The sequence below is a fragment of the Bipolaris maydis genome, assembly GCF_028858645.1.
Source record: "Bipolaris maydis strain C4 unplaced genomic scaffold PSV08scaffold_6, whole genome shotgun sequence".
Lineage (NCBI taxonomy): Eukaryota > Fungi > Ascomycota > Dothideomycetes > Pleosporales > Pleosporaceae > Bipolaris > Bipolaris maydis.
In genome coordinates this window covers 687,820-702,071 of record NW_027093862.1, presented here as the reverse complement: position 1 = coordinate 702,071, position 14,252 = coordinate 687,820, and the positions used below count along the sequence as shown (strand labels likewise).

Below are 14,252 nucleotides of genomic sequence, written 5' to 3'. Positions count from 1 at the left end.
TCCATGTTTCCTTTCGAGGTCTGAAGTGAAGAAGTAGATAGGTATAGCATATTTCAGAATATAAGTTGAATGCACCGGCAAGACCCGTTAAGGCCTCGCCTAAAATAAGAGGTATCAGAAAATAATTTTGGTGGATCATCACTGTGCTGTAGCAGAAAGGAGATGGAAGAATGAACATACCTTTGAGAATGTGACCTGTCTCGAACTGTGTTAGTAGGGCGCTTCAGCAGAGCAGTATCAACAGCGCCATCAGCATGGAGCTCGTCCGGCTGCAACAAAGCACAAAGACGGCTCTTTCTGCATGGTGGTTGTTCCGAAGCTGCGAAGTGTGAAAAGATGAGGTCGACAGACTTTTTGTCTGGCAGCAGGAGCTTTGACGCTAAAAACGGCGCACGGTCCACCACACACCTAGCCGAGCCGCGAGAAATTGGTCCTTGGATCGCGAACTTCCAACACGACTTCAAGCCTTCCACACGTCTCCGTACTAATCCACCAGCTCGCCGCCCGGTACATTCATTCAAAATGGGTCGTCTTCACAGCAACGGAAAGGGCATATCAGCCTCTGCCATCCCCTACTCTCGCAACCCCCCTGCGTGGTTGAAGACCACCCCCGAGCAGGTTGTCGACCAGATCTGCAAGCTCGCCAGGAAGGGTGCTACTCCTTCTCAGTAAGCCGAACCCACTTCAACAGGAGATTTTGGGAGGAATTGCATGTACTGACAGGAGTGCAGGATCGGTGAGGTCCTCCGTGACTCTCACGGTGTCGCCCAGGTCAAGGTTGTTACCGGCAACAAGATCCTCCGCATCCTCAAGTCGAACGGTACGATAGCCCTATACACATGAAAAGCGCACGTCGACACAGCTCTGCTCCGCGTGAGCATCTGCGCGCTATACAAATCTGCATTTGTTGGTCTAGGCTAACATTTTGCGCATAAAGGCCTGAGCCCAGACATCCCAGAGGACCTCTACATGCTTATCAAGAAGGCCGTTGCCGTCCGCAAGCACCTCCAGACCAACCGCAAGGACAGGGACAGCAAGTTCCGCCTCATTCTCATCGAGTCCCGTATCCACCGTGTAAGTTGAGCCGAAGATATAAGTGGGAAGAGAGAAAAAAAAGGACTCGAGCTAATAATTCTTAGCTCTCCCGTTACTACAAGACCGTCGGTGCCCTCCCCCCTACCTGGAGGTACGAGAGCGCTACCGCCTCTACCCTCGTCGCATAAGCAGATGTAGGATTGGTGTGGCTGGTAATCGTGATGGAAGACATTTACGTGGAGTTTATGGGCATGGATGCTTGCTTTACGGATATCTAGCAGCATCACGATACGGAATGAATCAAAAAGCATCATCTCAAGATGAAATTATACCCAATTGCAATCAAGGTGCCAGAGCGTGTGTTGTGTGTGATGTTGATGTTTGTTTGACCTGGGTATCTTTTTTCGCAAATGCCGCCTGCCTGCCTGCCTTGGGAACTTGTATGAACGCCAGCTATGCCTGCTTGGTATCCTCTTTGTACACCATGGTAAACCCCTCCTGCCGCCGTGCTTGCTTTCCATTTCCTCTGCCAATCCCTTATCCCTTCCTCCCCAATCCATACCCGCACGCGCTCCAAACCTTCTTCTCAACTCATCTCATTTCCCCCCACATACACACACACTCTCTCTCTCAAGCCCCCTCAACCTCGGCACTCTTCTTCGCCAAAAACTCGCTCAACCACTTCAACGGCTTCTCCGGCTCCTGCGTCGCAAGATGCTTCATCGCCTCGAGCAAATACGGCGTCACATGCTGATTCAAATACACCCGCGTCGGACTCCCGTGCGGAATCGGCTGCGTGGGCGCCTGCGCCGTCGGGTGCGGCGAATTGCGCGAGGATGCGGGTGCCGTGGCCGGGTGTGCTGCTGGGGCGCTGGGCGCTGGCGCTGAGGGCGTAGTAGTCGTTGTTTGAGAGGGTGTTGGGGGTTGCGTTTGTGTTGTTGTTGTTGGTTGTTGGAGAGGTGGTGCTTGGGATGGAGGTGAGGGTTCTGCTTGAGGCTAATTGTTTTTTTGGTAGAGTTAGCAAGGGCTTCTTTTCTAGCAAGGGAGGGAGGGGGGTTACAGTACCGGTTGGTCGCTTGTAGAATCTGCCATTTCTACGTCTGCGAGTTGCTGTTGCATTTGGGCTTCGCCGTTTAGGATCGGAGCGTCCATGTCGTGTTCTGGCGCAGGGTTCGGGGATGGTTCAGTCATTTTGCGGATTTTTGTGTGGTGGTTTCTTCAATCAATTGACGCGTAATGGCGCGATTTTGGTAGGGTGGTCAGAGTGGTTGTGAGTGCTGGGATGTAGTGTGGATTGTTTCTGGAGGGTGGTAGCTCTGAGCTCTGCTGTGACGTTCGGGGATTGCGGGCTGGCCTCGGCGTTTGCCTTGACAGCTTCTTTCTTCACTTCACTTCACATCTAAAGTCACGTCTCTAATTACTCTTGTCACGTGTAGAAAGACTAGAAGGTCATGTCCGCAAAATAATCTTGTATATTTGACTATCACTCAAACTGATCTAAGTTGCGGACCAAAGAACGCATGCTAAAACACCCAAAACGCCGTGCTACAAATCAATGCATTACTCTCTCCAACTCGTGTTTGCTCAACCGTTATATTCGTATTTCATGTGCGTATTCATATTTCATATATTTCATCTCCACTTACTCCTCAGCATATAACCAATGAGATGGTCCAACAAAGCATGCAGCGTACGTTAAAAAAAATAAACAAACGTCAAAGTCAGATAACGAGCAAGGAAAAACAACAACAACAACAACAACAAGGAAATGTTCTCGCGGCGTGACACCGGGAGAAAACGAAACTACTGGAATGAACTCATGTCCTTTCGCTAGGTTGTTCTAGCGAGATCGTCGTTCAGCTGCGTATGCGACGTTCGTTGAAACGGTTGTTTTCATGTCATTATTCGTAATCACGCTGTTGGTGTCCCAAGTCCCGGCGTCGGATACGCTGGTCTTACTTCTCAAGACCCTTGGCCTTTCAAGCCGTGCTGGCTTCGCAGGCTTATAGGGTGCATTGGTTGAGACGATTGTAGAAGGCCCGTTATTGGCATGGGTGATCTCACTGCTTGTATCCCAGGTGCCAGAGTCAGAGCCTTCATCAGAAAAGCTGTGCTGCTCCTGCTCTCTCTTCAATCTCTCAAAGGGTCCGGGCAGGTGGACTGAAGATGGAGGTGCCCCAAATCCCCTAGGATAGGGGACATTGGTTGACACGGTTGTAGGTGGGGCACGGTGATGTGTCACAACACTATCGGTATCCCATGTGCCAGCGTCAGAGACACTTAGCCTTCTTCGCTCATAAGGCATCCCTGCTGGGTAGGGTATGTTGGTTGACACAGTTGTTGGCGCAGCGCGATGAGTTGTAATCTCCGTGTTAGTGTCCCAAGTGCCAGCATCGGAGACGCTAAGTCTTCTTGATAGTTGTGGCGATGTTGGCACAGAAGAATCCTCGTCAGTGGAGAAGCTGGTCGGGTACGGAACGTTCGTTGACACAGTCGTAGGTGGGGGGCGGGAACGATGCGTTGTGATTTCAGTATTGGTATCCCAAGTGCCGGCATCAGAAACACTTAGTCGTCTTAGCTGCCGTGGTGAGGGAGGCACGTAAGAAACATCATTCATAGAGGCGTTGGTTGGATACGGAACATTGGTCGAGACCGTGGTCGGCGGAGGGCGTTGCGTGAACACACTTTCAGTGTCCCACGTACCAGCATCAGAGACACTCATTCTCCTAGTCTCGCGGCCAAATTCCGTAGGGTATGGAATGTTGGTTGAGACGGTGGTTTCGGGGGCTCGTTGAGTAACCTCACTGCTAGTATCCCAGGTAGCGTCATCGGGGATGCTTCTTGCTCGTCGCAGATTCCAGGACACCCCAGTCGGGTAAGGAACATTTGTAGACACGGTCGTAGGCGGCGCAAATCGAGTAACCTCGCTGGCGGTATCCCACGTTCCAGCATCAGAGATACTTCTTTGCCTCCTTATCTCCTTTGACTCCCTCTTCACCTCTTTCGAGTCCCGCCTTGCATCATAGGTGTGTGGGTAGGGAACATTGGTGGAAACCGTCGTAGGTGCGAAATCATTGTGCGTGAAGACACTGTTTGTATCCCAAGTGCCAGCATCAGAAATGCTCCTCATCTTCCTGATCTCACGAGACTCCCTCTTTGATTCTTTCGAATCCCTGAGGGAATTCGATTCCTTGGTCGAGTCCCTACTGCCGCGTTCCTTCCTCCGCTCGCTCTTTTCACTTCGAGTAGAATTCTTAGTGCTTCCATTTGCACTTTGCCCAGTCGCAGGACTGGGGTACAGAGCTTTGACGCCTGCACTTCGACTCTCGTACAAGTAGCGAGCCTTCTCACGCTCGGTTTTATCCGAGCGATCGCTCTTCTCTGTCCGGCTAGTGCGCTCACTCTTGTGGGTGCGCTCGCTCTTCTCTGTACGCTCACTTTTGTCCGTTCGCTCACTCTTGTCTGTGCGCTCTGTATCAGCAGACTTGTGTGTGCGGACACTAGAAGCGTAGGTGCTCCTTCGACGGATGGATTCAGGTCGAGGAGTGGCAAAGTCTTCTAGCTCGTCGTCAATGGCCGATTCGCCGGATCGGCGCGTGTGTGTAGAACGACGGCGTGAGTGTGTGGTCGAGGAAGTGCGTGTTCGTTGAGGCAACAGACTCTCGATTTCGTCTATGGCATCGTAGACTGGAGATACTGTATCTACAGGTGTAGGAGGACATGTGTCAGGCTCCACATCGTGATATGGGACAGTATCGTCAAGTGGGGTTCGAGAGAAAATTGGGGGTAAGCCAGTACTTTCAGACAACGTGCGGTGGTGTGGAGTTTCCGTAAAAGGCAATGGTACCTCTGGCTTGGACGCAGGCTTAGGTGGTGGCGGTGGCGGCTTCCTCTTTGAACTTGGTGTATGTGAAGGAGCCAGGCTTTCGACTGGCATGCCAATAATGTTCCTCGGGGACGTAAAGATAGACGTTGGTGGAGGTGGGGGCGGCATGTGTGAGTATGTGGAAAGAGGTGGCTTCACACCCTTGTCGCCCAACGAAGGGCCAGAGAAAAGACTTAGGGCCCGCTTGATGGTCGAGGACTTTTCGGGTTTCTCAGGTTTCTCAGTCTTTTCGGTTGGTGAAGTTGGACGTAGCCGCGGGGTAGATTTCTCAGCCGTATTCAACTCGGTTTTGGACGGGGAACGAGGAGCGGGGGGGTTTGTTTGCTCGTCTCGGGTCGGGGGGCATGCCTGCGATAGCAAGATGTTAGCCAAGCGTTTTTATGCAGTCGTCGTCTCGGGGAAAGTCTGGAGTGGTTCGTGGGCATTGCAGTGATCAGGTAGAGTTCGGAGATGCCAAGGTGAGCGTTGGGGTCAGGTAAACACATGCGGGTTGTGTTACGTACCGGCGCCGGAAACTTGCCCTCGTCAGTCGGACTCGTTAATACAGTGGTATGGGATGGCAAACCAGCAGATTTCAGCTCTTCAAGCCTTGCCACTACGGGCTCGGAATTGTCGTACAGAGCCAGTCCATGGTGAAGGACGCAGCCTTCGTCGCGCGGCTCTCCGTTGATCTGGAAGTTCTCGTGCTTCGGTTCTCGGAAGACGACAGGGAAAATTCTCAGAAGCAGTTTCGGTTGCGAATCAATGGAAGTGTCCATCGGAGAACCTGCAGTGTCATCTGGTTTGTAAGCTGGCCAATACTGGCTACCGGTGAATTGGTGGTCTTCGTCGTGCAAAGCCGGCATGACGGCCGTGATCATTTCACGTTCAAGACGTGCAAATCTCCACGTCTCGGCAGCAAGCTTCACTATGCGTTTCACTGCAATCTTGATACCTTCTTCTTCTCTTGGATCAGCAAAATGCTTGATGGCGTTGACGATTTCCTCTACGACCGTTCCAGCAGCAGTGTTGATGCGCTGTTTAGCGCCAGAGCTTGTGAAAGCTGCAAGAAGTGTTTGTTGACGCCAGATTGCTTCTTTCCGTGTACTCTTCTCGCGAATGTGGTGGCTCATTGAAGAGAACAGCGAGTCAGCTTTGTCATAACGACGGCCAAGACTGAACAGGAAGGGTCCAAAGACGCGGTAAGTGATGAGTTTGGCTACCGTGTGAGCTATGTATGCCGCTCGAACTTGTCTGTAACGGGGTCGTCTCGTTAGTAAGCAATCTTTCCTTCGCAATCTTCTTCCTTACCTGGAAGCTATCGTGTCGCCGATGAACGATGGCAGATTCGAAGGCACTTGTCCAAGATCCTCTGGCGGCGGTCGTACTGGAAGGTGGACAAAGTGAGTTTTCGCCAGATCGATGATTTGCTTTTGTAGATGGGTGAAAGATGTCAGGCTGTAGGTGATAAGTTAGCGACCAACTCCGTCCCAAGAAAGAAACAATATATCGTGAGACCAATAAATACACAGCCGCCATAGTGTAAGTTATGGTGACATCCAGCGAGCGCGTATAGACACTGGCAATAGCACTGGCTGAAGGGCTTCGGTGCGTTTCATGGAGCTGCAAGGAGGGGGGGGGGTGACTGCGGGGTACAGCCCAGCTGAAGACCCCGTGGCCACCCCTCCCCTCCCCCTCTGGCACGCGCAGCCACAGCAACGCGATGAACATCTGTAATGGAAAAGAAAGGAAGATAGAATGACTTACTAGTAGGTGTCGCCTTTGCTCTTGATCTCTGCGATGTCTCCGTAGCATTCCATCATCTTCTCTAGCCTGGACTTCTCGGACTCGAGGTTGCTGGCAACGCTCTTGATGATCTCCTTCTCTTGCTGACTTTCAGCCTTGAGCTGTTCATATTGCTTCATCAGTTCATCCTTTTCTCGCGCAAGCTCATCTGCTCTGGCTGCTTCCTCGACGGCCTTTTTGAAGATGTCGGTGTGGCCTTCAGTTTGCAGGTGGTGCGTTTCCAAGAGCTCGCGCTGTTCCGCGCACGTCTTCTCGAAGTAGTCACGTTCTCTGATGAGCAATTCTCGCTCTGTTGCCCAAGATTCTTGGTTGTCCCGCTCACGCTGAAGAGCTTCTTCGAGTCTTGCGCGAAGCTCAGTTGCCTCGGAAGCTTCTTGTCGCCACTCATCGGCGGCGGCCTCGGCCTTCTTCAGCTTCTTGTCGAACTGGATAGCAAGGGCAATCTTCTCGGCGTCGTGTTTGGTATTGGTCGTAGCTTTCCATTCGTCAAAGTCCCTCCATGTTCGCTCCCTCTCCTCCGCAGTGCTCCTTTCGAGGGCGCGGTGGACATCTTCCAGCTCTCTGTATCTGTCTTCCCACGACTTCATTGCTGCATTTAAGACGAGCTTTATCTCCTCGGCCTCTTGTGTTGCCTTTTTGTTTTGGGCAATCTGTGCTCGAAGGTCCCGGACTTGCTCTTCCAGGTTACCAATTTGGAAGTGTAGTCGATTTGCCTCGGCTGAATGCCTATTCTCCAAGGTACGAATCTTCTCTTTCAGCTCAAAAATCTCACCATCCTTTGCTCTCAGCTTCTCTTCCTTCTCGGCGCCTGCTCGGCGGAGTAGGTCTTCTCTTGCGCTTAGCTGGGTGTGAGTGTCCTTGTAGCGGGCCAGCAAGGCGGGCAGGTCAGGTACGTTCTGCGCGATGCGTGTGTAAGCGTCACCAGACCCGTCTTCAATGGCAGGTCGGGCTTCCAAAGCATGCAAGGGGTAGTCTCTAGAACCCGAGGAGTCCTGCTGACGATGACGATGATGAAGTGGACTGCCGTAAGGAGGATACCCTGGTGGGTATTGGCTCCATGCTTCTTGGTATGGAGAGGAGGAAGAGGGTGACGAAGGACCGTAAGGATTGGGGTTAGGGGCGGGACAACCCTGCTGACTCATACCATAGCCATGATCTGGGTAGTGAGGCGGCTGGGATGGCGGGGCATGGTAGCCAGGATGGTAATTTGGTGGAGGGGCGGGATAGGCCGGCTCGATAGGCACTCGGGATGCAAAAACGCTACGTGGTTGATGCGGGCCCAAGTGGGCCCTCGACACTTCATGCGCTTCACCGCTAAATGGGCGCCCAGGCGCTACCCCGTTTGGTATTAGGCTGTATTCTGAGTCGTCGTCGCTGTCAAAAGTAGGAGCATGCCTACAGGGAAATGCGTGGTCAGCCAGCCAGCTCGTCAAGTTTGTTAGTAGGATTAGGGCAGGCCGGCGTTTGGCAAGACGTCACATTACAGTGCGGACCGTGAAGTGGTGTTGGCCGGAGAAGAGCCGAACAACGTGGCTGGAGAACAAGGGAAAAAGGGACTGGACTACATACCTTGGCCGTACCCTGCTCATGGGTGGACTCGGTGCAGCTGGTATGTCATCCTCGAGAAAATGGGAGACTGAGTAGGGTTTTGGCGGATAGTTGGGACCCGCTTCCTGCGTTCGAAGCTTCCGTGCATGTGGCGCAAAAGATCGGAACGATCTAAAGGGTCGATCAGACTGGCTTGGAGACCGGTCGTGTGCACGATAGCCAGCCGACGGAGGCGTCCGAGCGCGTGGTAGTTCATCACCTGGCCACCGTTCCTGAGCCGGTGAGGATGCCATGGGACGAGATCCCACGCCGTTGGGTCCTCGAACACGTGATGCTTCTTCAATAGCCTTTCGTGCAGCCTCGACTTGGTCAGCTTCTTTCTGGGCACTTGTGGTGCCACTTGCAGCCATCCGAGCCTCCATATCTCTTCGCCGTTGCTCCATCCTCTCCCGCTGCATCTGCTTATACTCGAGCTGCTCATTCTCCCTCTTGGCCCGCTCAGCAAGTGCAGCCTTTTCAATCTCATCTTGAGCCTCAGTGGCACGTATTTCTTGTTCCATCAGAGCGAGAAGCCTCTTGGCCTCTGTGACTTGCTCCAGAGTCTCTCTCTCGATTTTCTCGCGTATGGCGCCTTCTTGCTGCTTTGTTTCGGACGCCTCCTGCGCTTCGGTCCTGCTCTTGGCTTCTCCATGTGATTGTTCGGCTTCTCCGTCAGCTTCTGCCTCGTCTCGAGCCTGTTTCATGTGTATCTTTTGCTTGAGCTCCTTTAGTAGTTCTTTGGCCCTAGTTTCCTCGTTTCTTCTTATTTCCTGTTCAGAACTCTCTTGATTCAGCTTCTCTTGGTGATTTTCTTGCCAGTGGACTTCAGCGTCGTTTTCTGGAGCGTCTGGAACAGGCCCAGGAGGAAATCCGTTCTCTTGCATGGTATCGTGCCGCTCGACTTTGTCCTTCTTCATTGCTTCTTCTTCTGGATCATGGGATTCTTGGTGTGCTGGGGGCATCTCTGGAAATGCAATAGGAGCTTCAGGCATTTCATCGTGGGAAAATACCACGGGCACTGTGGCTGATTCGACAGTACGCTCTTCTGAAAATTCGTCTGCAGGCGTCTCCATCTGTACAGTATGCTCTTCTGAAGCTTCGTCTGCAAGTGACTCGGTCTGCACAGGTGGCGCCTCGGGGAGTTCATGTGGTATTGGCTGATCCTCGGGCACGTCAAGAGGTTCGTCGGCTGGTGGGTTTTCTGAATCATTGTCGATATCAGGAAGAGACGGAGGCTCTGTTTGTTGAGTTGATGGTGTTCCTTCGACTGGCTCGCTATCAGAAGGTGGGGCAGCAATATCTGCCGGCTCAACTGGCTCAGGTGTCTGTGATACAGGAGCGACAGGAGCCGTGGGTGGCGTGGGAGCATCGAAATTCAGCGGTTGAGGATATTCTGGGCGCTCTTCCCCCATAGGCGTTAGAAATTCCTCTTCTTGAACATCTGCGACTTGGTCATCGGTGGGGATGCTCTGTGCGAAATCATCTTGTTCCACTTCAGGCGCCATGGCAACAACAGGGTCGTCTAGGGGTGCGGTATCTAATTGCGGCTCTCCCGGTGAATCTGAGGCTTGGACGAGGTCTGGGCTTGGAAGCACGGTTGTGGAAGTGAGGTCTTGGATTGGCTGCATGGCGTCTTGCTCTTGTTGCAGAGACGGGCTTTGGTCTGGAATGGACCCTGCTTCTAGGTAGTAATAATCGTCTAACTCATCATGCAAAGAGTGGTCGATTTGATTGGCAGCCGGCCGGGGATCCTCAGCGTTGTCGTTGGCTATGTCGGATAGTGTGGCTTTGGGGGGTGCAGGTTGGGGTTCAAGCTGGCGTGGTGCGTCCATGAGTGGATCTTGTGGTGTGGCAGATGTGCTTTCAGCAGCTAATGGAGCTGCAGCCCTGTGGGGATTAGACTGTGAACTGTCGAAGAGAGTTGAAGATGCAATTGTGGACGTTTCCAAGTGCTTGGGAATGGTCGGCTCCAAGGGCTCCACTCTGGACGCGGATAGCACTGACTGCTCCCCGGACATTGCATCCGTGGCTGGCGGCTCTGCTGGCATTTGGATTGCAAGCGCTTCAGCGACTGGCTCCCCCGTGTTGGTTGGCACAATGTCAGGTGGAGACGCAGACTCCACTGGTTTCTGACTCTGTTCTGCTGCTGCTGCTGCTGTTGGTGTTGATGTCGCTGTTTTTTTTTTCTTCTTCTTGGTTCTGACTACCGCTGACTACGGAAGAAAATTATTTACAGCCCAGAGCCCACGAGAAAGTCCCAAACTGATCAATGTCCCTCTCACCTCTCACCGAAGACGCGGGCACTTGCAAATATAGGGCTGTGTGCTTGTGGACATGGCATAATGGCAGAAAATTGAGCAAAAAAACGACTGCGCACGCGCATAAGAAGTATATAAGGGCGCCAATGCAACGTCGGGACTACGATGGTACGGAGTGAAAAGGCGGTGCCGGCCAATGGGCGAGGGGCAGGGAACTGCCAGCTCATCGACAATCTGAGCGGCCCAAGGCTGCTGCGCACCGATTGCATTCCCACGGCTCCCAGCCACCGCTAAGGCTTCGAGTATCTCGGGGGCTCGCAGCGTGTCGGCCGCGTGGTGGGTGTCTCTGTGGGCGTGTGTGTACGGGCATCAGCACCACGACGGCCAGCAGCAGCGGCGAGACGAGCCGACAATGGAACGAGGCGGCTGCGGCCTCTCGCTGTCCTGGCGAGGCAGAGCGGTGCAGCGAACCGATGGTGCATGCCAGGTGAGGGCCAGGGGAGCGCATCATTGTGCATGGTGTTGCTAGCCGCATGCCAGCCTCGACACCAAGGGCGGCGCGACATGGATGGTGCAGCGGTGTGGGTGAAGGTGCAGAAGCAAAGATGCGCTGGCAGCAGAGGGCTCATTGCCGCCCCACCCTGCCTGCCCGTCTGCCTGCCGTAGCCCGCCTCGGCCCCTACTCCTCCACCACGACACAGCAACCCAGACTCGCTCCCACGCCCGCCCTCCGTTGTGCGATAATGTTGCCCTGCGCCCACCACTTGTCCATATCCAGCGATTGGGCGCAAAGATGGCCAGGCTGCGGTCGGCGCGGAACAAGCCCGTCGTGCTCTCGTCCGACTCCGAGCAGAGCGAGTCCCTTTCACCGCCTCCCGGCACTCGCAAGGGGCGCGCACTAACAAGCATCCCCTCTGCCTCGCATGCACACCGTCAGACGACGAGGCCGACCCGGCCACGCACACGTGCTGCCTCTCCAGATCCATCCGAGCACTCCACCACTACTAATAACAAGTCGCCTGCAAAATCCCCTGCCAAGCCAAGGCCTGTCTACAAGCCTATAACGTCCTTCTTCACCACCGTCGCCCGCTCCCACTCCTCCCAGCCCACGCCCAGCCCGGAGAAGCCGGCTGCGTCGGTCGACGACTTTGACGACATTTTCGATTCCGACTATGACGAGGATCAAGCAAAGCCAGCCAAGGTATCCAATGCGCTTCCTCTGCGCAAACGGCCCATTGCCGCAACAGCGCCAACGGACCATGGCCCAAATGTGATTGCACGCCAAAAGTTCCTGCGAACAGCAACCGGAGCCCGGAGCACGCCTCCTCCATCGTCATCCTCCCAGCCAGCACGGCGGGATGCCGAAGATGGCCGGCCATGGACCGAAAAGTTTGGCCCTGTATCCCTTGATGAGCTTGCCGTGCACAAGAAGAAAGTTGCACATGTCCGCACATGGCTGACTGATGTCCTGGCTGGCAAATCGCGTAAAAGACTGCTCCTGCTCAAAGGCCCCGCTGGCAGCGGAAAGACGACCACCATGGCCCTGCTATCCAAAGAATTGGACATAGACATGCACGAGTGGAAGAATCCCACTGGTGCCATGTCGACTTCCGATAGTCTTGTCTCCATCACCGCTCAGTTTGAAGACTTTGTGGCGAGAACTGGCACCTTTGGAAGTCTGACCTTTGACACGCAAGTGTCAGCCACCCAGACGGCTTCGCCCGCCACTCAAACTGGTAGGAAACAGCAGCTGGTCCTAGTAGAGGAGTTTCCCAATACATTTACACGTACTTCTTCGGCCGTCCAGTCTTTCCGCTCTTCTGTCCTCAAGTATCTCGCTGCAAATACACAGTCAGCCACTGCTTTCTTCTCAAGTCAAGCCGATCCTACACACTCTGTGACACCAATCGTTATGATCATTTCCGAGACATTGTTATCCACCAACACGGCGGCAGCGGATAGCTTTACCGCCCATCGTCTCCTGGGTCCTGAGATTCTGACCCATCCTGGAGTGAGCGTTGTCGAGTTTAATCCAATTGCACCCACATACATGACGAAGGCGCTGGACACGATCATCCTCAAAGAGGCCACGAGGTCAGGCAGAAAAAAGACCCTGAGTCCACAGGCTATCCAGCGCCTGGCTGAACTTGGTGATATTCGGAGCGCAATCTCATCGCTCGAATTCCTGTGTCTACGTGGCGACGATGCCGAGGGCTGGGGCGCCAAGGTCAATTTCACAAAGAAGAAGACGGTCAAAGATACCACCATGACCAAAACTGAACAAGAGTCACTCGAGATGGTGACACAACGGGAGAGCACTCTGGGTATTTTTCACTCGGTAGGCAAAGTTGTTTACAATAAGCGTATCCCAGAAGATCCCAAAGTACCACTTGCGCACCCACCAAACTGGTTTCCCGAACGACGAAGACCAAAAGCTTCCGAGATCAACGTCGATGCTCTTATCGATGAACTAGGAACCGATACGCAGACCTTTGTTGCAGCATTACATGAGAATTATGTTCTATCTTGTGGAGGTGCAGACAGTGAAGAAACCATGGACTCGATTGAAGGGTGTATAGACGCTCTCTCTGACGCCGATCTTCTTTCTCCAGATCGTTTTGGCGCTGGGGGTGGTCGCAGAAATATCCAAGGAACAAGTGCAGACAACCTGCGCCAAGATGAAATGTGCTTCCAAACGAGCGTACGAGGTCTGTTGTATAACCTACCACATCCCGTAAAGCGAATGGCCCCCCCTCCAGGCGTCATGGGACTCAAAACAAAGGGGCAGGGATCGAGTGGCGGCATGCCCAAAGGCAATGCATTCGTCATGTACTACCCAGCATCGCTGCGTATATGGAAACAGCAAGAAGAAATTGGCGGCTTATTGGATATGTGGGTGTCGCGCGCGCAACACGGCGAACTTTTTTCAATTGCGTCAGGCGCACCAAAAGGAGCGGTTCCCAGTGGAGGTGTACACACATGGAGAAGGAACGGTCCATCGTCACAACAAGCGTCGACGCAAGGCTCAAACCCTACCGGTGACGATGCATCAGCCCCACTCATCCTTGGAAGCGGTGGTTCAGCTCGCTACGAGATGCTCCTCGAGCGCCTCCCTTATCTAGTCACTATCCTCCACAAATCCCGCATGCCATCTCCATCAACGGCTGCCACAGTACGCGAGATGCGCAAAATCACGGCCTTTACCGGAGGTGCTCCATCCGGCGGTGACGACGACGACGACGACGAATTAGAAGACGAGCTTGACCCCGGCGAACAGGAGCAGTGGACTACGGACAAACCCGCCGCAGAAACGCCCAAGAAGAAGAAAAGAGCAAGGTTTGAGACCAAAGCCCAAGAGCCCGAATCGGCGATACCGGGGCTTTTGGACAAGAGTGCGGGTCTAGTGTTGAGTGATGATGATATCGAGGACTGATGATGACGGGGTGTAGTGAGATTTGGGGAAGGGCATATAGTGTCTAATGTTAACCTCTTCTAAAACTGCCAATATGCATATGGAAAATATACCAATTGGTGTTTATAATTAATCATGCAATGCAGATTTAGATGCAAAGTATATTGAGATCAACATTGTAATGCAACGTCTTCTACATCCCCAGATTTACAGCCTTCTTTCCTCAACCTTTTGGAAACTTTTTTTTCAACTCGAGTTACTTACTCTCTCCATGGCTTCTTTCCCACCC

At 53.4% G+C, this 14,252-nt stretch overlaps 4 protein-coding genes across 4 annotated transcripts; 2 read left to right on the top strand and 2 right to left on the bottom strand.

The window, feature by feature from the left end:
- Positions 1-455: 455 nt before the first annotated feature.
- Positions 456-1,374, top strand: PSV08DRAFT_292859 (40S ribosomal protein uS15). Its single transcript, XM_014225878.2, has 4 exons — positions 456-668; positions 732-820; positions 938-1,074; positions 1,140-1,374. Exons 1-4 carry the CDS (start codon positions 523-525, stop codon positions 1,221-1,223), a joined length of 456 nt encoding a protein of 151 aa, XP_014081353.1. The 5' UTR covers positions 456-522; the 3' UTR covers positions 1,224-1,374.
- Positions 1,375-1,419: 45 nt separating this feature from the next.
- Positions 1,420-2,317, bottom strand: PSV08DRAFT_389451 (uncharacterized protein). The gene is made up of 2 exons (XM_066093495.1): positions 2,101-2,317; positions 1,420-2,031 (listed from the first exon to the last, which is right to left on the bottom strand). The coding sequence occupies exons 1-2, from the start codon at positions 2,224-2,226 to the stop codon at positions 1,666-1,668; spliced, it is 492 nt and encodes a 163-aa protein (XP_065949196.1). The 5' UTR covers positions 2,227-2,317; the 3' UTR covers positions 1,420-1,665.
- Positions 2,318-2,635: 318 nt separating this feature from the next.
- PSV08DRAFT_401382 (uncharacterized protein) lies at positions 2,636-10,341 on the bottom strand (the record flags this gene model as incomplete). Its single annotated transcript, XM_066093617.1, has 5 exons — positions 2,636-5,269; positions 5,425-6,154; positions 6,212-6,358; positions 6,668-8,080; positions 8,276-10,341. 5 exons carry the CDS (start codon positions 10,339-10,341, stop codon positions 2,876-2,878), a joined length of 6,750 nt encoding a protein of 2,249 aa, XP_065949195.1. The 3' UTR covers positions 2,636-2,875.
- Positions 10,342-10,963: 622 nt separating this feature from the next.
- PSV08DRAFT_222023 (Rad17 cell cycle checkpoint protein-domain-containing protein) lies at positions 10,964-14,122 on the top strand (the record flags this gene model as incomplete). The annotated part of the gene is made up of 2 exons (XM_014225875.2): positions 10,964-11,038; positions 11,330-14,122. 2 exons carry the CDS (start codon positions 10,964-10,966, stop codon positions 13,982-13,984), a joined length of 2,730 nt encoding a protein of 909 aa, XP_014081350.1. The 3' UTR covers positions 13,985-14,122.
- Positions 14,123-14,252: the final 130 nt, after the last annotated feature.

Excerpts from the sequence above, each read along its gene's own strand:
- PSV08DRAFT_389451 (XM_066093495.1), bottom strand. The coding sequence starts at position 2,226 with ATGACTGAACCATCCCCGAACCCTGCGCCAGAACACGACATGGACGCT. Across the intron at positions 2,032-2,100 it reads ATTCTACAAGCGACCAACCG|CCTCAAGCAGAACCCTCACC; the intron begins GTACTGTAACCC and ends AAAAACAATTAG.
- PSV08DRAFT_292859 (XM_014225878.2), top strand. The coding sequence starts at position 523 with ATGGGTCGTCTTCACAGCAACGGAAAGGGCATATCAGCCTCTGCCATC. Across the intron at positions 669-731 it reads AAGGGTGCTACTCCTTCTCA|GATCGGTGAGGTCCTCCGTG; the intron begins GTAAGCCGAACC and ends ACAGGAGTGCAG. Across the intron at positions 821-937 it reads CCGCATCCTCAAGTCGAACG|GCCTGAGCCCAGACATCCCA; the intron begins GTACGATAGCCC and ends TTGCGCATAAAG.